Here is a 23,922-nt window from a genome sequence, read left to right as displayed (position 1 = left end):
GCAGAGGGGAAAGGGATCCTGCTGCCCAACTAGTATATGGTTTTGGGTAAGAAAATGATCTTCTCTGTGCCTCAGCACCGCCATCTGTAAAGTGCAGGAATTGGATTAGATCCTTTCTATTACAGCTCTTAGATCTGATGATTCTAGATACAACCCACTTATTGCTTTATGAGAGTATTTTATATATTAAGCTTATTAACCATCATCTATAATATTAACCATCTGTTGTTATACAAAAGTTCATCACCTTCTTTGTTTTGCCATGTAGCAATTTTGTCTCTTAGGTGCTCAAATTTACAAACTTTCTTGCAAGATTTCTGCCTGCTAGTCATGCTTAAAAAGGCCTTTTCTGCATAAATATTATGTCCATCTATATTCTCATTTTTAACTATCTACTTTATTAAATCTATTTGTATTTTCTCCCAGAACTCTGATTGTTTCACTTCACATAATTACATCTTTAATCAATCTGGAAAAAAATTTATGGTTGGAAGTAAAGATTTAATCTAATTTCCCCCCAAATGATTCAGCCTATATCCCAATATCAATGGTTCACAAAGATAAGTCATTATCCCATGATAAGAAATGTTATTTTTATCTTATACTCACTTCTTATACATATGGTTTATTCCAAAGCTAGCCCCTGGCTGGTTTGGCTCAGTGGATTGAGCGTCGGCCTGCGAGCTAAGTGTCGCTGGTTCGATCTTCCAGTCAGGGCACATCAGAGAAGGAAAACTCTGATTCCAAAAAACCTCCGCTGCCTTGCGGCATACCTCTTCAGGGGAAAGGCTAAGGGAGTAAACCCCGACAGAAAATCCGGAGCCGGAGTCCCTAAGGCGGTTTGACGTTGTAGTCAACACCGGCAACTCCTGCGGCGCACCTGAAGCCAAGCTGTATCGACTCCGTCTTTCCCTTGGACCCTTCAGCCGCGAAGAGAGGGGGGGTCTGCTGCATGGGCAACAGCAGACCCTCCATATCACCCTGCCCAGGCTCTGTAGCTTCAGCTTCACTGGAGAGGACACTCCAGCGTCATCGCACGATGTCGATTCAACAAGGGAGGAGACAGATACCGTGTCACTCCCGAGTCGGACTGCACAGCCATTCTCGGCGGTGCAGATAGACTCTTAAGAAGCTACACCATCGTCTCTCGAGACGGACGGCTGCCGACGACGGATTCCAAAGCTAGTACCATATTGCAGTTTTGAAATATGACTAATCAAAGTACCCATCATTTTTCTTCTTAAAAAAAAAGGCCAATTCGTCTCTAAGGTTTATTTTTTTCAGATAAACTTCAAATACTTTTGTTCTGCTATGCCTCCCCCATCTCCTGCCCCCTCGCCCAAGTGAAAAAGAACAGGTGGAATTTTGAGTTAAAGAATACTTATATATATGCTACTTTTAGGAGAAATGATGTTTTCATATCTGTCTCTCAGGTGATTTTGTATTTTTCTAAGTTCAAAACAAGCATGGGCCATTTGCCTTGTTCATCTTTAAAATCACAGTGCCTTGCACAGTAAATGCTGTTGAATACATGAATATAGGTCCTATGGATGGATGTCTTGTTATGTACATTCCTAAGCTCTTCTAAATATTTTTGTTCTTGTCATCATGATTCTTTCTATTTTCTATCTGGCTACTGCTGGTACACAGATGAGGTAATAATTTTCATTTATTCCTTCCCCAAATATTTACTAGTCAATTTGTATGTGTTGGGCATTCTTCTAAGCGCTAGAGATATGGCTTTTTTTCACAGCTCCGTCTTCATGAAAGCTCAAGTTTAGGAGAGGAGACAGAAAATTAACAAGAAAAATAAGGTAATCACAGGATGAGGAATGCTACAAGAAGGAGGCAGGAAGGGAAGGAGCAGAGGAGAGCAGAGCACCCTCCCTGAACATGTGAGGGTCTGGGAAGAGCTTCCTGAAAGGTGAGCGCGAACGTGCAAGTGAAGAGCTGGGGACAGACAGGGTGTTCAGGCTGATGGAAAGGCAAACACAAAAGCCCCGAAGCAAAAAGAAGCTTGATATATTCTAGGAACCAGTGGCCAGAGTGCAGGCTGTGATACAAACGCCCAGCAAGGCAGAGTGGCAGGAGGTACTGAAGTAGGAACCGGGTAGATCTGATGTACCCAGGAGTCATGGGAAAGAATTTGGATTTTACTAGTGTAATTTTTTCTTTTTTTTTTAAGTATATTTTATTGATTATGTTGTTATAGTAGTCCCATTTTTTTTTTCCCTTTGCCCAGTATCCCCCTTCCCTCCAGCAATCCCACCCCCCTTAGTTCATGTCTGTGGGTTGTGCATATACGTTCTTTGGCTTCACCCTTTCCTATATTATTCTTAACTTCCCCCTGTCTATTTTGTACCAACCAATTATGCTTCTTAATCCCTGCACCATTTCCCCATTTCTCCACCTTCCCCCTCCCAGCTGAGAACACTCCAAATGATCCCCATACCTATAATTCTGTTCCTATTCCGGTTTGCTTAGTTGGATTTTGTTTTTATTTGTTAGATTCAGTTGTTAATAGGTGTGAATTTGATGTCATTTTAATGTTCATAATTTTGATCTTCTTTTTCTTAAATAAGTCCCTTTGACATTTCATATAATAGCTTGGTGATGATGAACTCCTTTAGCTTTACCTTGTCTAGGAGGCACTTTTTCTGCCCTTCCATTCTAAATGATAGCTTTGCTGGATAGAGTAATCTTGGTTGTAAGTCCTTGCTTTTCATCATATTGAATGCTTCTTGCCAGCCCCTTCTTGCCTGCAAAGTTTCTTTGGAGAAATCAGATGATAGTCTTATAGGCACCCCTTTGTAGGTAACTCTCTGCTTTTCTCTTGCTGCTTTTAAGATTCTCTCTTTATCTTGAACCTTTGGCATTTTAATTCTGATGTGTCTTGGTGTGGTTCTTTTTGAGTCTAGCTTGTTTGGGGCTTTCTATGCTTCCTGGACTGGTATCTCTATTTCCTTTATCAAATTTGGGGAGTTGTCCTTCATTATTTTCTCACAGAAGCTTTCAATTTCTTGCTCTTCCTCTTCTCCTTCTGGCACCCCTATGGTTCAGATGTTGGCATGTTTAAAGTTGTCCCAGAGGTTCCTAAGTCTCTCCTCATTTTTAAAAATTCTTGTTTCCTCATTCTGTACTGGTTGACTGTTTTTTTCTTCCTTATGTTCCAAATCATTGATTTGAACCCTGGTTTCCTTCCCTTCACCACTGGTTTTGTGTGGATTTTCCCTCGTTTCATTTAACATAGCCTTCACTTCTTCCCTTATGCATTCGCCATACTTAAGCATATCTTCCAAGCCTGTGAGCATCTTTATCACCAGTGTTTTGAACTCTACATCTGTTAGGTTGGCTATCTCCTCATCTGTTAGGTTGGCTATCTCCTCGTCACTTAGTTCTCCCACTGGAACCTTGATCTGTTCCCTCTTTTGGGCCATACTTCCATGTCTCCTCATCTTGACAGGCTCCCGTGTTTGTTTGCTTCTGTGTCTAAGGTAGAGCTGTCACACCTGTTACGTTGTAAGGGGCGGAGCCTTAAGTATTCATCAGTATAGGGCTACCTGTTTCACCATGTTGTGGCTCTGTATGTGGGGGAGGGGTCTGAGAGGGAACAATGCTGTTTGCTCAGCACTTGGTCCTTTTCTAGTCACTTCTCCCACTTTGTATGGGAACTGGTGCCCCTCTAGCTGTTGCCCTGGCTGTAGTTCCCAAAGTGGGTGGGTCTGCAGACGTTCTAGGACCATGGGGGCCCTTTAAACAAGCGGACTCTGCTGAGAGACCCGCAGTTTCTACATCCGCTCCAACCTCCACTGGTTTGCACAGTCAGAAGCAAGGAGGCTTTATTTTCCCTGAGGCTGGAACCATAACTGTGCAGTCTGGTCAGGAGCTGGGAATGCTCCCCAGGTGTCCCTCCTGACTTTTTTAACATGTGACTGCACTTTCTGCCGGCCTGCCGCTGCCACCACTGCTGGCGCCACTACACCGCGTCATCTCCGCCCTGGCCTGGCCCCTCCTGCCTGTCTGGATGAGTATTTCTTCTTGATATTTTGTTTGTTGGACTTCTATGCAGTTTGATTTTCTGGAACTTCTGGTTGTCTCTAGTTTTGAGGTAGTTGTATTCCTTCATAGTTGTGGGGGGAGACGCAGCGTGTCTGTCTATACCTCTGTCTTGGCCGGAAGTCTATGTGAGTAATTTCTTAATAGCGATGGTAGTGGTTTTCTTTTTTCTTCTTAACCTTATTCAAAACATTTCAAGGTTAATCATGATGCTGTCGGTTTTAAACAGGTAATTTTCATTATGCTAAGAAATGAGCCTCTCATTTAGACTGATGATGACTTGTCTTGAAGAAAGTTATGATTGCTACCTTTCAGCTTAGTTGGCCTCTGGCTTCTCAGCTACCCCCTTCTCAACTGGACATGCTTCAGTTTGTCCTTAAAGCATTCTTTCTATCCCCACCACACTTTCTGGTCCCTACTTCAACAATTGTTTATGAACTCTTGATACATTTTACATATTTCAGGTCTAAGGTAACTTTGCTATAAAAAAATACTGTTTCAAAGTGAGATGTGTTCCAATACCTTACTGCTGAGTTCCCAGGGAGGATGATCAGCCTTATACTCTCCATCTTAAAATGGGGATAATAGCCTCTACTGTATAAGGTTGTTGTGAAGAAAAAGTACAGTTCATCTAAAGAACATAATTATTATTCAATAAACATTACCAGTACTGGCCCCTCCACTGTTCATTCATTCACCATGCATGAGGTCATTTGAATTACTAAACTCGAAATTATTTTACAAATCGATAGTGTTAGTATAGTAGTTAAGAGTAAGGGCTATGGTGTCAAAATGACCTACCTATGTTCAAATCCTCTCTACCACTCTTGGCTATGGGGCTTTGGACAAGTTACTTAGCTTTTTGAGCCTCGGTTTACACTCCTTTAAAATGAGATTAAGTTAGGACTGAGATAATGCATGTAAAGAGTCTGGCATTACACCTGGCCAAAAGCCTTTCAGTAAAGGACTGTAGTAGTAGTAATAGCTATGATGATGGTCAACAATGGTGATGAAAAAGATATTTATTAACAGAAGTTTTATAAAAATATGGTTTGAATATGAAAGACGTGGCCGGATCAAAGGAATAAAATTCTTGGAAAAAGCTATTTCTTAAAGAGGGCAATGGCACATCTGTCCCAGATGGAAGCAAAGAAAATAAAAGCGGCTTGAGCAAAAGTAACAGGGAAAGAGAACCAAAAAGAAAGCTCAGCAGACTTCTCTTGAAGAAAATTAGGAGAATCCTGAGAGGAGAACAACAGGACAAGATCTTAAAGAGTAGCAGGACAAATGGAATCTGACCTCCTTTCCACCAACAACACATGATCTGCTGATGCAGTAGTTCTACACATGGGTGGCTGCTATTCCGTTGCTAGTGTCCATGGTACAAGGGCAAGGTTAACAGGAGAACAAAACAAGGAGCCCGCTGGAAGGTGTGCCCTGTATCTGTAGCAGCACTTGCAAAGATAAAAGATCAGGAGTTTCTAACCTGAAGGTATATGCGTTTTCTAGAGAGGCCTATGGCTTTCATTGGCTTCTCAAAGGGATGTGCAATCCACAACAAAAGAATAAAAAACAAGAGCGGTAAGTAGCAGTAAAGCAGATCATTAGTAAGTGATAGATCCGGGGATCTGTTTCGGAATCCCTATGGACCATGGAGTTTTCCCCAAAGAGAACCCCTTTCCCAGGTCTTATTTAGTTTTGTTTTTATTCTCTCTGGCTATTTGTAACGTCCAATTCAGTCTAGCTTCAAAGATACCCTTTGCCTGAAGTTCTTGCTCTAGATAACTTCAATCTGAAAAACAACATATATATTACATATATATAATGTAAAACATTAGTCGATTTCTCTTAGCTTCAAAACTGACAGAGAGCAGCCTACTAGGAAGAGCAGAAATTTTATGATCAAGATAGGCACAAGTCCAAGTTTTCCATCACAAGTGCAAACAGGGATAATAGGGGTGTTGCAAAGATTAAGGGAGTTAAATTTACAAAGATGTTAGTTCCCTTGCCTGGCAGATTTGCCTAGAACATTTGAAACTCAGAATTACGAGTTGATTCGCACACCTCTCTTCCCCGCAAATACAGCTCTCACTGAGGCACAGCTGCAATAATCTGAGCACTCCCACAATTTTAAGACTTGAGGGCACCTGAATCTAAGAGTCCTCAGAAAAGCAAACTGAGGTCTGCAAAAGCTTACTGTCTGGTCTGGGGTCACACAGCCAGCTCACAGTAAAGGTATGACAAGAAAGAATATTAGATTGCTACCTGACAACCCAATATTTCAGCTATACCACACCTCTGCCTTGGCTATTTTTTTTAACTTATTATTTTTTTAATAGCAGTTTTAGGTTTACAACACAACTGGAAGGAAGACACAGAGATTTCCATAAACCATACATTCCACCCCTGCCCCAACATGCGTGGCCTCCTCCACTATCAACATCACTCACCAGAATGGTACTTTTTTTTTAAAGTCAAGGTGAGATCAGAGTTCATAGTTCACATTAGGGTTCACTCTGGGTGTTGTATATTCTATGTGTTTGGATAAATGCATAATGACTTATATCTACTATTATAGTATAATAGAGAGGGTTTTCACTTCCCTAAAAATCTTCTGTGCTCTGCCTGTTCATCTCCAACCGCCCCGCAACAACCCCCGATCAGCTCGCTGCCTCTATAGTCTTGCCTTTTCCCGAATGTCACAGAGGTGGAATCACGCAGCAGCAGCCTTCTCAGATTAGCTTCTTTCACTTGGTAATACACATTCAAGGTTCTTCTGTGTCTTTTCGTGGCTTGATAGCTCCATTCTTCTTAGCCCTGGATGTACCACAGCTTGTTTACTCATTCACCTACTGAAGGGTATCTTGGTTGCTTCCAGGTTTTGGCAGTTAGGAACAAAACTGCTATAAACTTTTCCGTGTGGGTTTTTGTGTGGACTCCTTTGGGTAAATACCAAGGAGTCTGACTGTTGGATTATATTGTAAGAATATGTTTAATTGTGTAAGAAACTACCCAACTGTCAAGTGGTTGTACCATTTTGCATTCCCATCAACAATAAATAAGAGTTCCTGTTGCTTCACACCTTCACAAGCATTTGTTATCAATGTTTCAGGGTTCAGCCATTCTAGCAGGTGTGTAGTGATGATGATATACAATGTGAAACATCTTTTCATATGCACGTTTGCTATCTGTGTATCTTCTTTGGTGAGGTGTCTATAAAGGTCTTTGGCCATTAAAAGTATTTTTAAAAAATATTTTTATTGATCTTAGAGAGAGAGGAAGAAAGAGAGACAGAAAGAAAAACATCAATGTGAGAGAGAAACATCGACTGGTTGCCTCCGGTATGTACCCTGACTGGGGATCAAACCCATAACCTAGGTTATGTGCCCTGACCAGGAACTGAACCCCCAACCTTTTGGTGCATGGGACGACACTCCAACCAACTAAGCCACCCAGCCAGGGCTCTTTAGCCCTTTATTTAATTTTTCTTTCTTATTGTTGAGTTTTAAGAGTTCTTTGTGCATTTTAGGTAAGTCTTTTATAAGATGTCATCTTTGCAAAAACTTTCAGTCTGTGGCTTATCTTCTCATTATGTTGACAATATCTTTTGAAGAGAAGTTTTTAATTTTAATGAAGTCCAACTTATCAGTTGTTTCTTTCATGGATCATGTCTTTGATGTTGTTTCAAAAACGGCACCTAGGTTTTCTTCTATATCATCTTCCAGGAGTTTTACAGTTCTGTATTTTGCATTAAGGTCTATGATCTACTTTGAGCTCATTTTTGTGAAGGATGTAAGGTCTGGGTCTAGATTTCTTTTTTTTTGCATGTGGATGTCTGGTTGTCCCAGCACCATTTGTTAAAGAGACTATCTTTGCTCCAATGTATTGCCTTTGATTCTATGACAGACATTTATAGGGTCTATTTCTGGGTTGCCTTAGCTATCTGATCAATTCTATTGATATGATTATCCTAACATTTTTAAGGTATGTTACTCATATCAAGAATCAACTGTTCTAAATCCAAACTGGCTTGGTCATCACCATTTAATGTAATATTTGTATATGGATAGATAAAACTCCTTAACAGAAAATATCTATTGTCACATTCTGATAGAAGGTTGAAGTAACCATTGTTTTACAATTGTTGCATTATATTCAAATATATCTTTTAAGGAAAAATTTTGAGTTAACCAGAAGTTAGTCATAAAATGAAAAGTGTTCTTTAAAAGGAGGGGCTTAAACAACAAAGTAAATTCATCACCTAGAGTGACTGTTGGTGAATTTTACTTCTAATGAGAAGGAAGTTCACATGAGGATTATACACTTCTAATTAGATGAAGTACACGTGTGAAGACTTGGTCTCTGATGATAAAGGAAATCCTGAGTGTCTTCACCAGAGCACTTGTCAGGATACTGGAACAATGACAAAGCAGTGGGCTTGGATCCTTGAGTGGGAGCTCACGCTGCCTGGCCTGAGTCTGCAAAAAATATTGCTAGTTGGGGAGTTTCAGGCAGCTGAGGCCAGGGGATAGGTTACATGTTCATCATTTTGGAGAGAAAAAGTAAATTAGAAAGTAAATGACTAAAAAAGCAAAGCTTAAACAGAAGCTATCAAACTACTTAGGGAAATGTTGTTTCCAATTGTATTTTCTCTTTATGATACTATGCAAACATAGGTATTTAGTATAAAATAACTACTAAATAAAATTTACTATACGATTATTCTCATACAGAAAACTGACTTTGGTTGGCTGGGTACTCAATTTAAGAAGACACTAGTTATATGCTCTTGCAATTCTTTATTTGGTGGGTTCTCTAAGGTACCACAGAACATATTTTTCTTAAACCTGGGATACATTGTTTCATTTTCTTATTTCACAGTCCCAACATAGCTTATAATAGATACAAGCACAAAAGGCTGTTATTAAATATCTACCTAAGAATTAAGAAAATAGGGTGATTCTAAAAGTGAGGGTAGGAATTTGCTGGAAGGATGCAGAGGGAACTTTCTAGGGTGATAGTAATAATTATGTTTTCCATCTTGATAGGGGGTTAGGCTACACAAATTACTCAGCACATGTACGCCTAAGACTTATGCATTTCATTTTTGTAAAGTGTCTCAAAAGATAAAGGAAATACTGGACTTTAGTTAATGTTATGCATGCTGAAGTTATTTAAGGGGAAGTGTACAGATGTCTAAAATTTAACTTGAAATGTATCAAATCAAGGGATTAATAGCCCATCAAAGTGGTATGAAAACTTAAACTGAAAACATCTGAACAATCAGCAGCCACAGAAAGAAACATGTAACCTAAGGAGAGCCTCCTGAAAATACAGCTGCCACTGGAACCCCATCCCAGCAAGTTAGTTTCCCAATGGGAAGGGACTGACCCTTAGCACCACAAAGTGTAAATCAGCTGTCTGTTAGCATCATGAAGCCCAGTAGAACCCTCCATACTTTTCCTTGAAGCCCAAAATGTCCCAATCTTGCCTTTTTGCAAAAGTTTAGTATATTTTATAAGCCTTATATTTCTGGTTTCAGAGAAGGAAAACTCTGATTCCAAAAAACCTCCACTGCCTTGCGGCATACCTCTTCAGGGAAAGGCTAAGGGAGTAAACCCCGACAGAAAATCCGGAGCCGGAGTCCCTAAGGCGGTTCGACGTTGTAGTCAACACCGGCAACTCCTGCGGCGCACCTGAAGCCAAGCTGTATTGACTCCGTCTTTCCCTTGGATCCTTCAGCTGCGAAGAGAGGGGGGGTCTGCTACATGGGCAACAGCAGACCCTCCATATCACCCTGCCCAGGCTCTGTAGCTTCAGCTTCACTGGAGAGGACACTCCAGCGTCATCGCAAGATGTCGATTCAACACGGGAGGAGACAGATACCGTGTCACTCCCGAGTCAGACTGCACAGCCATTCTCGGCGGTGCAGATAGACTCTTAAGAAGCTACACCATCGTCTCTCGAGACGGACGGCTGCCGACGACGACGATATTTCTGGTTATTCAGTAAATTACTCATCACACACATGTGTAAAGAAACCTTGTCTTTTCTTCTCCCGTTAATCTGTCTGTTGTCAGTTAATTTGCAGACTACGGCCCCAACCACTGGACCCAGCTGCAAGTTAGTTTTCCTCTCAACACAAACAATAAAATGGATTGCTGACTAGAGGAATGAACAGATTAATATACAAGACAGCAAGTATAGAACAATACTAATGGTAGAATCTAGGTGACTGCGAAGTTCTTTCAACTTTGCATTATGTAAAAATATAAATGAGATATTCAGAAAAGCTGAAAGGAAAAAGAACAAAGGCAAGAAGGAAAGGGAGGAAGAGAAGGAAAGAGGGAGGGAAAGAACAAACCAAACAAACATGGTACTTGACTGCTACTTTGTGCCCAGAGATATTACCAGCTGCTAAGGAGACGTACCTCATGAATGCAAGCCTAGTAAGGGATGACAAGCGTCATTCTAAAATAAAAATAACCATCTAATCACAAGTGCCAGTGCCTGTGATGGTCACTTTTGGGGACAAAAGTACATTAGTGCTCGCTAACCTTTCGTGCTGCCAAGTGGCAGTCATTCCCTCCCCAAGTGTTTCTTGCTTCCAGACATTCCAAACAATCATCAAAAAGGGTCACTCAAGCTCCCATGCGACCCGATTAAGAGGAGAATGTCCCACGCCTGACTCCCTGCTTACTGTCCGCAGCCTGCCCTGGCCGCGGTGGCACTGCACACAGGCGACTTGCAAGTTCTGTTCCTCCCGAGCTCACGGGCAGAAACGGAGTTTCAGTGACTAGATTCTAGTTGTGAGTTTCCTCTATCAACTCATGTTGTATAATAAAGAATTGGAGGGGGGGGGCAGAAAAAAAGAAAAAAGAAGAAGAAATTTATAAAAAGAGGGAAAAAAACCCAAAGAATTTGGCTGGTCTTTGTCCCTGGTTCCTGGAAGGGAGCCTCTAAGTCCTTGGAATGTCTCTGCTGTTCACCTGGGCCCTGACACTTTATGCTAATGAGGTGACTCACAGTTTCAGCAGGGGAACTGGCCAAGCTGAAAGATCAAAAGGGTGATTAGAGGTTTGGGCTGATGAACCACAGGGTATCTATCAGCCAGATCTCCTGGGAGGGGAGCAGGATAGAGACTGAATTCAACCTCGTGGCCAGTGATTCAATCAATCATGCCTACTTAATGACTCCCAATAAAAACTCTGGCCTCTGCAGCTTAGGGGAGCTTCCTGGTTGGTGATACACAACCATGTGTCAGTGAGGAAGTGTCCAGAGACAAGGAAGTTGTGTCTTTGGGACCCCCTAGCCCTCACCCTGTGTTTCTTCTCTTGGCTGGCTCAGAATGACCATTCTAGAAAATAATTGAATCTGAAGGGGTGGTGGCAACCCCCAAATCTGTGTTATTTTGTCAGAAGTACTCATGACCTGTGAACCCGAGCTTGTGGCTGGTGTCTACAGTGTGGGCACCATGTGGAGAAGTGTGCCCTGGGAGGTCAGTGTCAGAACTGCATTGCAACAGACAGTTTTTAAGAATTATCAGATCAGGTTCTCAATAACTGACTATTTTTTTGAACAATCCAAGCCAATGTAATTTTTTTTAAAGCAAAAAAAAAAAAGAAAGAAAAAAGAAAAAGTGTGATAATTCTAGAATATAGAATCAAAATGAACAGAAATAACAAATGCAAGGAGTGAACCTTGACAGGATCATGGATTTTTAAAAGTTATAAAAACATGTTGAGGAAGAAGTACTACAGAAATTTGAATATGGATTCTATACAAGATGATATTATTGAGTTAAAGTTAATCTTCTTAAGTTCGATGACTGTCTGTGGCAATGTGGGAACACCCTTTTCCTTTGTTCTTGAGATACCTGCTGAAGTGTTTAGGGGCCAAGTGGCCAGATGTGTGCAACTGATTGGCAAATGGTTAAAAAAAAAGTGCTTGTGTGTGGAGAGAGAGAAGTGACAAATTTAAGCGAAGATTTTATGGGTATTTAAACTACCATTCCTTCAACTTTTCAGTAAAAATCAGGTTTGAATTTTTTTAAAATAAAAACTCGGGAAAATGCATCAGCAAAGGTTAAAAAAGGAAAAATGAAGAAAAGGTGGTAAAATTTTTACATCATCGAAGCAGGGAGATGGGCATTTAGGGGTCACACGCTATTCTATTTTTGTGTAGGTCTGTAGTTTCAAAATAAAATGCCTTTTAAGAATGGTATCAGAAAGGTTTTACCCTCTGAAAAGACATACAGTATCATCAGTTTATAAAACTCTCTAATTCATACTGAAGCCTGTTTTCTTGGTTCCTACTTAATTATGAGATTCATTCTTTTATATGAAATGGTATCTATTTCCTAAGTACAAATTACTGTCCGCCCCCACCTCCACTGCTTCTTCTGTACCCTATGCCGGGTCCTCAAGGGATAACTAAACAGCAGCGGAGGTCAGTTCTCCCCTTACCATGTAGTTGTAAAACAAGATATGCGGGACCCAACTAAGGAATGTGCTGCAGTGCACATAAAAAAGGAGCTGATGAGAAGAAATCAGTGTGGGCTGGAACTTATGGGTGGGATTCAAACGGGGCACATTTCCTTCCTGGAGGGAGAAAGAGGCTAAAGACAGCTAGGATCCAACAGAGTGAGACGTCAGTGATAGGCCAGGCCAGGACAAGACAGGAAGAAGAAATGTCAAATGAGGTGACTAACTAGAATCAGGGGTATAAAAAGAGGGAGGAGTCAAAGCAGACTGCAAGATTTTAAGCCTGGAGTTCTGAAGCACACAGGGTTGATGACAGAAGTAAGAAAATTGGGAGATGTGCCCTGTTCGCAGAAGAATAAAGGTTACTTCTTAGGAAGGTTGAGTTTAACCTGGCATTTATGCCTTACTTCACACCTTACGCTCAAATGACTTGTGAGTTGCTTGATACTATTTCCCATCCGCTGTCCTCTATGCCTGGAAGGTTTATCAGACCACCCCTGTATACACGGCACACTGATCTTTTAAAAAGCCATCATGGATTGTGACAAGGACGAGGGGCGGGAAGCTAACCCGGCTGCGCGCCTGCGCTAGGACCCCACTGGTAGGCGTAAGTACCAGCCGCAGCCCAAAGCCCAAGGCCCCTCTTCTATCCACCAGGGGCGCAGAGACAAAAACACTTCGGGGACGCCTTCAGACTTACACCCTCACCACCGTCCTTGTCACGTCATTCCTCTGGTCACTTCTCATTCGTACGCTCCGCTCTCAGGCTGTGTTCCCTTTCCCTGCCACTTTCTGCTCCATCCCCACTGCTTCTTCTGTACTCTCTGGGACCCCCATAGCATATAGGGAGCAAGGTTCCCTACACCCTCAGCCTTGCCTCTGAACTCTCCCTCCTCCTGCTCACCTCACTGAACCCTGCCGCTGCCCCAGGTGACTTTCTTGGGTGAACGCCACCCCGTTCCCCACAGGTAACACACGAAGTCCGGGAGGAAGTGGGTGGCCTTTCATTCTACACAATGCTGTTTCCAGCCTCTCTTATCCTAAAAGCGTGCCTCTCCCCTTGCTCCGCCCCCGCCCCGATGTCACACACAGCAGTAGCAGTGGTTCTCCCTTATGATTTTTATCTTGCCTAGTAAGATCCATAAAAACTAAAAAACCTTCTATTATTGTTTCAAAAAAGCGAGCAGTTTTTATTCTAGAAAAAGTGAAAAGCATATTACCTCGGAATAAAGAACCTTCCTCTAAGCATCACGAAGTGCTTGCCGGCGGCCGCAGCTCTCACTTCGCTCTTGTGGAAGTTGCCACCCCCAGGCCCCAGGGCCCCTGGTGCCCACTCCTGCTGCCTCATGCTTGGTGCTACCGGCTCATCTCGCGTGGCCACACCGCCTACTCCTCCTGCTTTACACTCAGGATCCCCAGGATGACCTGTTCCCTTTCATCAGTCCTCTAGTTCTTTGACCCATCTGCTTCCTCCCTGTCAATTCCCTCCTCTGCCCAAATCCCATGGTCCACTGTGAGAGTTTCTCTCACCAGTATCCTCAATTCTTGTGCTCCACTGTCCCCCACGCTGGACTAAGCAGTGGTCCCAAACATGTCATACCTCGCTGTACCTACTCCCTGAGAAGTGTTCCCGAACTGACTCCGGCCGTGGGTCCTAGTTGGGGAGGGGCTGGGAGGGGACAGCAGTGCACGTGACAGACGCAGGATCTCGAACAACGGTTCCACACGGGAGCTTGCTCTCTTGTTGCCCTGGGAACCCTGCCACCACGTTAAAGCCGGGGCTAGCCAGCGGAGACTGAGGGGACACGTGGAGAAGGAACCAAGGCACACAGCCAACCGGCACCAGCCCCAAGCAGCCCTGGCAGGTGACTGCAGAGGCAGGAGCGAGCCCCAGGAGAGGCAGCTCAGCCTGGCCCAGGTCAGCAGAACTGCCCAGCAGAGTCCAACCCCATTGCTGGGAAAACTGTTGTAAGCCATTAAATTCCAGGGTGGTTCGTTGTTTAGGAAAAGCTAAATGATGCTGGAAGAAACTTTATACTACGAAGCAGACCAGGGTCAGCTATTTCTACCTCTCCTCTCTTCAAGCCCACCCCGCCACGCCTCCCCCGGCCTGTCAGACAGCGAACGTTCTACACTTTCTAGAAGAGAGAAACCGCTAGGTAAGAGCTTTTCCAGTTCCCAGCCTCTGCACCCCCACTTACCTACATGAGGACTACCTGCCGCCCTGTCCCCCGGCCTGCCCAGCCCGGATGCGGACCCTGTGCTCTGGACCTCGTCACCCTCCGTGCTCCCTCGGCTCTCCCCAACATTAAAAACACCACCAATGACAACAAAACGACCCTTCCTGATCACAAGCACACCTTGTTTTATTGCACTTCACTCTTTTTGTGCTTCACTGGTGCTGAGTTCTTTTCAAACTGAAGGCAAGACCCCCCACCAGGAAAAAGAGTACATGACTCAGCACACTGCGGTGGTGGAGCCGGACCCGCAGTACCTTCGAGGTGTGCCTGTACTACTGCTTTCAGTTTCTCAAACTATTGGAAAACAGCTTTGTGATGTTTATAAAAAGCTTTTTCACCTCCCTTTCAATTCTCAACTGGGATCTGGCTTCTACCTTGGACCCTGCTCCACCACCACCACCTGCCACACTTACTGCTAAATCCTATGCACAGGTTTGTTTCACTCAATCTCAACGGCATCTAATAACGCGCTGACCCCTCCCTGTCTCTTAATTCTCTCCCGTGGCTGCTGCGTCACGCCGTGCCTTGCCTCCTCGTGCCTCGGCGATGGGTCGTTTTAGCTGTCCCTGCAGCTCCTCGCCCTCTGCCCGACCCTCAAATGTCGCTCCTCCTCAGACTGCAGGCCCTGCCTTCTCTCTCAGCACGTGCCTGGGAGGCAGTCTCCCGCTGACTGGCCTCTGTCACTGTCACCGTCACCATCACTGTCCAGGCTGCTGACTCGCCAGATCAACACAGTGCTCTCTCTTCTGGGCTCCGCACCCGCACATCCAACAGCCTGGGGGTCAGCTCCCCTTAGATGAGCCACAGGCACCTCAGAGTCAGTGTGTCCTCAACCAAACTCATCTTCTACTCCAGATCTGTTCTGTCTCCCACCTTCCTCTGTCAGGAAACATCCTGAAGTCACGGTAACTCCACCTTCTCTCTCAGCTCCACTTTCTTAGGCATATAATCACCAAGCCCTGGTGACACTGTCTCCTCAACTGAACACCACTCACATTCATCCACTTTTGTCCAGGTTCACGGCTACTTCTCTACCTGAAGTCACTACCTACCAACTCTTGCCTAGATACTTGAACAGCCAGCCTCCTTGTTGGTCTTCTCATTGTAACTCTTCCTCCAATCCATTTTTTACACTACAGCCAAGGTGGTCTTTCTAATGTGCAGATGTAATCATTTCCTTCTGTGGATATTGTCTAATTCAACCATGACTGTCTAGTACTTAGCATACAGCACATAAGGCACATATAACCAATAATGTCTACTGGTAACAAGGATAAATTACTGAAATGTGTAGGAGGTCAACAGCTGGATGTACAAACCGAAGATGTTTACGTTTCACAGATTAACATTATGAAACGTGAGAAAAGTCCAGTTTGACAATCAAGCAGTAATACCAAATTTAAGCAACTTATATACTTAGTCTTAAAATGATAACTACAAGGTTTACATCAAACTCTTAAAAATTACCACTCTACTTTATCCCCTCCCTCCATATGAAAAAATTAATTGCTTTACTTTCCAACAAGATCAAAAACAAATCTGAACATTCAACATTTACTTACGTGCAAAGAATTGACTGGTCCTCACGATCTAGAAAACAAAACAAAACAAACAAAGAAGAGAAAGTGACCATTTGCCTGGTTTTAAAAATATTTGATATCATAAAGGCACAGTAATAACCTATTAGTAACTATACCTCTCAGGTCAAGTTAATGCTTCCCCAACCCTATTATATCACCCTAAATCTAGCCAAGTTCACTTATTCTTTTGTCAGATTTTCTGGGAGTAAATAATACCCAAAGTTTAGAAGATTTTATGTGCCTAATCAACCTTGATTCTCAAACCTTTATGTTTATCGAATTCAGCTGGGAAGTTTTGCAACAATGTACTTCCTGGAGCGCCACCTTGGCTAAATCATTTTCAGGAGCTGTAGGAATTGAAAAACCCCACTTTAAATAAATTCCTTAGGTGATTCTGGCTCAGGACCAAGTTTGGAAAACCAATGCCTTTCAGAATGGCTTTAAGACTACCCACAACCATCATTAATGTGACCTTAAAGGAGAAAAAGACTGGTATCAAACACTGAGTAGGAAGGAAGGTAAAGGAGGATAAACATCTATACGGAGTTTAGCCACTCTCTCAAGTCAAAATGTTACATATATACTAAAAACAAGGAGGGAAAGCACAATGAAAAATGTCTAACATGATTTTAAAGTGATTAATGATTTACAATTTTTCAAACGAAAAGGTGAAATTCAAATCCACATCTAGCCACGGACAAAACCACCAGTGTAGGATGTAGGATTTCCAATCATTACGAGCATCACTGTCTCTATTTCACAGATGAGAAATGTTCCCTAGGAGGTCAGGTAATCCCTCCAAGTCACACAGCTACTGAAGGGCAAGGATGCTGGGGTGACAACCTGCTAGGCCTGCTTCTAGCATCTGTGTCCTCAGCACTGCTGACCAAGTGTGCCCAGGTAGCTCTCGTGCCACTCACTATGCTGTGCTTGCTTTCCCTCTGGCAGGTGCCACCCAGGGCCCAACCTCACAGCAGTTCAGGCACAAATAAATGTCATGAAGGAGAAATAAATAGTCCATCACTGTGCCATACTCTTTTCCTATAATATTAGCAAAATAAGCAAGTCCATTAATAATTCTATGTACAAATTGAGTTATATTACTGGCTGGCCCCTCAAGCCTAATTTAGTTCTTGATACAGGCATACCTCAGCGATACCATGGTTCGGTTCCAGACCACCACAATTAAATGAGTACTGCAATTAAGCACGTCATTATCCTTTTGTTGGTAGAGGGTCTTGCCTTCGATTTGTGTTAAAAAATAAAAAATAAAAAAGGCAACATCTGTGAAGCACAACAAAGTGCAAGGAAGCGAGGTATGTCTGTAGCTCCTAACCAGTCCCTTCCTCCTGGCAGCCACAGGCCCCCAGCATGCATAGCACACAGCGGGGGGCCGCCTTCTTTGTCGGTTCCCTTTCCCAGGGGTCACGCCACATCCTTTCCTCAACATGCTCCTCCTGAATCCACAGCTACTTGGATGTCTCTGAGTGTCCTTTTCCTGCTCAGCTCAGCTGGATCTCCTCTGGAGAAACTTCCAAACACTCGCCCTCAGACTCCTGTTTCCTGCTTTGAACCGTATTTCAGAGTTAGACAAGCAATACCGCCAATTGCCTACCCAGTAGAATGTGCTGCCTGAGATTGGAAACTTATTTCTTTATTACCAGAATTACCAGTTAGCCTTAGGTCTGCTGAGAGAAATTCAGTGCTGGGTACCACGCTGGGCATGGGCAAAATAGTGGGAATAGGAATCTGGTTCTCGTTCCAGCTCTGCTGCAGACTAACATCTATAAATGAGGCATTGATTCCTTGCTGGTTTTAACTTCTTTAGCTATAAAACTAGTTTTTAACAAGTCTTTGCTTATTCACTCCAAATATGAACCATCAGATTGGTAAATTCTTCTGGTCTGAGCAATTTCTAAATAATTCCACTACACCGAGTTTTGTTTTATTTTGTTTTTATGGCTTTCGTGAACTGGTTTACAGACTTAAAGAAACTTAAACACACAAAAAATTGAAACCAAAATTGAATTGCCTCTTCGTTCATTCGGAATGCTTTCTCCCCACATCTGTGCGTGCTATTATCATTGTCTGAAATTCGAGACCCACACAACTACAATCTACCCTTCAAATCTGCCCCATACTTCTCTCCCTCATCCAACCAAAAACAAAACAAAATAACCCTCTTCTAGTGAGACTTGTTTTCGTTATTTGTCGTCTGATCTCATGCTGACTTTGGGCCTCCGTGTCACTATCAGTACAATAAGGCGACGACGGGCTTTGTGACCTCCAAGATTCTCTCCAACTATGACTGCATCACTCCCACTCCTCCATTCTGCCTCACTCAACCCTCAGCCTTCAAGGGCCACCTTCAGCACTACAAGTTTATACATTGATCTTTAGAAACCTATAAATGTGATCAGATACAGCCTTATATTGACATTTAAAGGAAACAATTCTAATAGCAAAATTGCAACTAGCCTTCTGAAGACTAGCAATTCATCTGATAACTCATACTTTCCAAAGCACCTTCCCAAAGTCACTTACCATTTATGGAGGTCCTCAAAAATCCATGACAAATTAAACCATCTTTTCAACAGTGAAAACGGTTTCAAATCAATGACTTCAGCTCCTACTTTTCAAAACAAGACAAGAGCAAATCCAGCCCAAAGCAGAAGGAAGAAAATGATAAAGAAATCAATGAAATAAACAAAAAGAAGGAAAACAAAAAACAGTGAAACCAAATGCTGGTCCTTTGAGAAAAATCAAGGAAACAGATAAACTTCTAGCTAGACTGATCGGGAAAAAGACACAAATGAACAGTATCTGGAATATGAAAGGCAACACCACTACGGATCCCACAAACACTAAAAGGATAACGAGGAAATATTAGGAACAACTTTATGTCAAAAAACTTGACAACTAAGATGAAAGGGTCAATTTCTTGAAAGACATGAACTATTAAATCTCACTCAAGAAGAAATAATAACCTGAATATTCCTATAGCTATTAAAGAAACAATTTGTGAAACTAATATGATATTGTATGTCAATTATCCTCAATAAAAAATAATAATAAATTTAATTTGTAATTAAAAATCTTCCCACAAAGAACACATAGCTTTACTGGTGAATTCTACAAAACATTTAAGGAAAAAACAACAACCAATTCTATATAAACTCTTCAGGAAAACTGAAGAGGAAGAAACAATTTCCAGCTCATTCTAAAAGACAAGTCTTACCCTGATTCTAAAATCAGTAAAAGACATTACAAAAAAGAAAATGACATATAAATATCTCTCACAAAGAAGGGCACAAAAATTTTAACAAAATGTTGGCAAATCAAATCCAACTATATAAAAATGATAAGGAACATGATGAGCAAGTGGTATTTATCCTAGAAATTCAAGGTTAGCTCAACATCCAAAAGGCAAACAATCTAATTCACTGTATCAGCAGACTAAGAAAACTATATAATCGTCTGAATAGATGTAGAAATAGCCTTTGACAAAATTCAACATCCATTCACGTTTAAACAAACAAACAAAACCTCAGCAAACTAGGAATACAGGGAATTTCATCAACGTGATAAAGGGCATCTACAAAAATCCCTTTCATTTTCCTCTGAAGATCAGGAACAGGCAAGGGTGTCAGTTTCTCAACAGGACAAGGCAAGAAAAAAAATTAAAAACATAGAATTGGAAAGGAGGAAATAATAACATCTCTATTTACAGAGGACACATTGTCTACACAGAAAATCCCAAACTATCTACGAAAAAACCTTCCAGTATAAGTGAGTTTTGCAAGGTCACAGAATACAATGTCAATATATTGTATATTTAAAAAACAATATTTCTATACATTAACAGTGAACAATTGGATATTGAAAGTAAAGTTTCACTTAATACTAGAAACATAAAATGCTTAGTTATATTAAAATATATATTATATTTAGGTATAAAGCTAACAAAAACTGAATTTGTATTTTGTAATAAAATTCATGTCTAAGAACTTTACTTTCATTCATTCCTTCAACGAATTATTTCTTAAGCATTTTATGGATACAATCTCTTCTAGAATCTAAACTTGTGAAAAAAATTAAGCTCTCTTCTGTTTTTGTAAGTTCCGAATCCCTTGCATGGTACCCTCTCTAGCTACAGACCTTCTTCATAGCGCAGTTATATTTAGCTACTTGCTCGCATGTATAATTGAAAACCTAGATTGATCAGCGTTGGAAGGCAGTGTGAGCTGCATCAGCCACTGTATATGCAACTGACCGCCCTAGCAGATGTCCCAATCCAACTGTACTGTGTATACAGCACATTAGCTGGCTGCCCCCTAATTACAGAACGCAATACAACAGAATTGTTTAGCATGTTTTTTTATTTCCTGTATCATTTTTTTAATTATTATGTAATCAAAACTATCAACTACTGTAATTCTTTTTACCTTTCACATAGAAGTTTACTTTTGTGGGTAAGAATGCGTCACATTGCCTTGGTTTTGAATCCCTTGATCATATGTCTTACTATTTACATTTTCTGGGTCAAGTTTTTAACTTTTTGTGCCCCGAAAATCAGGATACGTGATCCTTTTTATTTTATAGGATTATTGTTGTAAATTAAATAATACATATAAAGCAATAAGCTCAGTGCCTGGCACACAGTAATATTTAATAAATGTTCATCTAGCATTAATAATGATATTAATACTACTATGATGTACTGATAAGCCATATCTTCATTCTTCTTCTTTCTTTTAGACCTACAGCTTTATTGAAAGATGAGGACAGCCGAGCGCCCCTCCCCGCAAGGTCCTGGCAGCATCGGGCTCAGGTACCCTGCAGCCAGAGAGCTGCTCCTTCTGTACTGGGACGTTAACATTTATCCCTGTCAACTATTTTGTTAGATCTAATTCCCCATTAAAGCTGTCAAGATTTAAAATTCTGTTCCATCAAATGTATTTATTTTCCCTCCCAGTTTTGTGCCATCTACAAATTTATGGGCATGCATCCCACATCTTTAAGTATGCTGATAAAGATGTTGAAAAGGGCACCCTGAAAAACCTGGCCACCCTCAACCATTAACAGCATTTCAAGTGGCATACAGCCACAGGGGTATCATGGCCGACTATGGAATGCCATGTACAAGTCCTAAGTCTCAGTTTACACTGTCTACTGTATTTCCCTTCCTATTAAGCTACAGTAACATGGTGAATATTTTCATGTTGTTTTCAGACTGTTAACAAAAGAGTCTAGAATCTTTCCTGGCAGGTGTTTTAAGCTCAGTAGTCTAGAACTTCTTCCCTTTTAAAAATTAGAATTACATATGTGAGCCCATTCCAGCCTTCTGCAAACTTCCCTCCTCTATACTTCAAAGACCAGAGCCAGCAGTCTAAATAGTAAGAATGCATTTATTTAAATGAGGAACTATGGATTCAATCAGAGAAGGCGTGTACTCTACAGTTTCTTCTCCCATGTAAGGCAAAGTTTGTTCATCCGTACAAATGCTTTTCTGCACGTGAAGATTATTCTTAACAGAGACACGAAACCAAAAGCAAAGACGCTGACAGCACTTCCTTCCCCATTATCTAGTCCCCCTGCCATAACCATTCTGAGTGTTTCTTTGGCTTAGAGCTTACTAACGGTTTTTAAGTCATTTTTTAAATCCTCACCTGAGGCCGTGCTCATTGATTTTTAGAGAGGGGAAGGGGTGGAGAGAGAGAGGGGGAGAAACATTGATGTGAGAGAGAAACCTCAATCTCTCATAAGCACCCTGATTGGGAATTGAATCCATGACCTTTCAGTTTACTGGATGACGCTCCAATCAACTAAGCCGCACAGCTAGGGCAAGAAAATTTTTAAATATAATCTTCTTTTAAGCCTAAGCTGATTTTGGATATTGAATATTGAACCTCTCTTTACCAACCTATGACACTATTCTAGTCTTGAAGTATTTCCTGTTTGTCTCAGAGGACCTGGTATATAAAATACCCAAGTGAAACTTGAAGTAGTGTACTTTCTTCTCTCCCACTACCCTTCAGACCCAGTCACCAGGACAGCCTTTTATAGCATATCCTCTATTCTTTTTTTTTTTTAAGACTTTATTTATTTATTTTTAGAGAGAGGGGAAGGGAAGGAGAAAGAGGGAGAAAAACATTGATGGGCGACAGAAATGCCTCTTGCATGTCTCCACCCGGGGACTGGGGCCACAACTCGGGCACGAGCAACCCTTTGGTTCGCAGGCTGGCTCTCAATCCACTGAGCCACACCAGCCAGGACTGGCATATCCTCTTTTCTGATGATCATGGAACTACTGTTTAAAAACCATATAAATTTTAATATACCTTAGAGAATTTATTTAAAAAAAATAATAAAAGGGAAGTTATCTAAAAGACTTCACATAGCACTAGGAACTCCCATGAATAATGTAGGTTTTTTGAACAACGTTAAATACATTCAAAGGTGCTATATTGTTTTTTTAAAAACATGTTCCTCCATAAACCATTGTCTAAAGCTATGATTCTAATGAATGACTCTTCAAACTTATATTTCATTCTAAATTCAAAAAGACAATCAAAATCAACCAATTCAACATATACTTTTTAACTTTTGTTGTCTCGGTTATATGCATTTAAATCAGAAATATTTCATAATCTTTATTTCCCCAATAAAGCATTCACCTTTTCTATTATTCCTGTTGGCCCTTCCTGTTTGTTTTAAAATCTAATGCAACAGATCTCTGATTATACTGGCTTGTGGTGGAGATCAAATGTATATAAAAACTAGGTGCTTTTTAAAGAAATATATTTTACTGATTATGCTATTACCCTTGTCCCAATTTTCCCCCCTTTGCCTCCTTCTGCCTGGTACCCACCTTCTCTCCAGTAATCCCCTCCTTAGTTCGTGTTCATGGGTTGTACATATAAGTTCTTCGGTTTCTCCATTTTCTGTGCTATTCTTAACACCCTGTCTATTTTGTACCTACCAATTATGCTTAATCTCTGTTCCTTTTCCCCCAGTCTCTCCCTTCTCGCTGACCACCCTCCAAATGACCTCCATATATCTATTATTCTATTCCTGTTCTGGTTGTTGGCTTAGTTTTTTTTTTTTTTTAGATTCAGTTGTTGATAGTTGTGAATTTGTTGCCATTTTAATGTTGATAGTTTTGATCTTCTTCTTTTTCTTAAATAAGTCCCTTTAATATTTCATGTGATAATGGCTTGGTAATAATGAACTCCTTTAGCTTTACCTTGTCTGCGAAGCACTTGATCTGCCCTTCCATTCTAAATGATAGCTTTGCTGGATAGAGTAATCTTGGTGGTAGGTCCTTGTTTTTCATCACATTAACTACTTCTTGCCAGTCCCTTCTTGCCTCCAAAGTTTCTTTTGAGAAATCAGCTGATAATCTTATGGGAACTCCTTTGTAGGTAACTCTCTGCTTTTCTCTTGCTGCTTTTAAGATTCTCTCTTTATTTTTAATCTTTGGCATTTAAATTACGATGTGTCTTGGTGTGGGCCTCTTTGAGTCCAACATGTTTGGAACTCTCTATGCTTCCTGGACTTGTA

The 23,922-nt window shown here is 41.4% G+C and overlaps 1 protein-coding gene across 1 annotated transcript in view; it reads right to left on the bottom strand.

Annotated features, from left to right (window-relative positions):
• MYH10 (myosin heavy chain 10) overlaps positions 1–23,922 on the bottom strand; it is a 139,457-nt gene that overhangs the window by 88,920 nt on the left and 26,615 nt on the right. The window contains exon 4 of the mRNA XM_090291349.1: positions 16,342–16,369. Coding sequence (XP_090147475.1) covers positions 16,342–16,369 — 28 coding nt within the window. The remainder of the gene's footprint in view (positions 1–16,341; positions 16,370–23,922) is intronic.

Source organism: Furipterus horrens, unplaced genomic scaffold (genome assembly GCF_987537825.1).
Source record: "Furipterus horrens unplaced genomic scaffold, mFurHor1.1.pri manual_scaffold_11, whole genome shotgun sequence".
Lineage (NCBI taxonomy): Eukaryota > Metazoa > Chordata > Mammalia > Chiroptera > Furipteridae > Furipterus > Furipterus horrens.
Note: the sequence above shows the minus strand (reverse complement) of the source record. Positions and strands in the feature narration are given on the sequence as shown.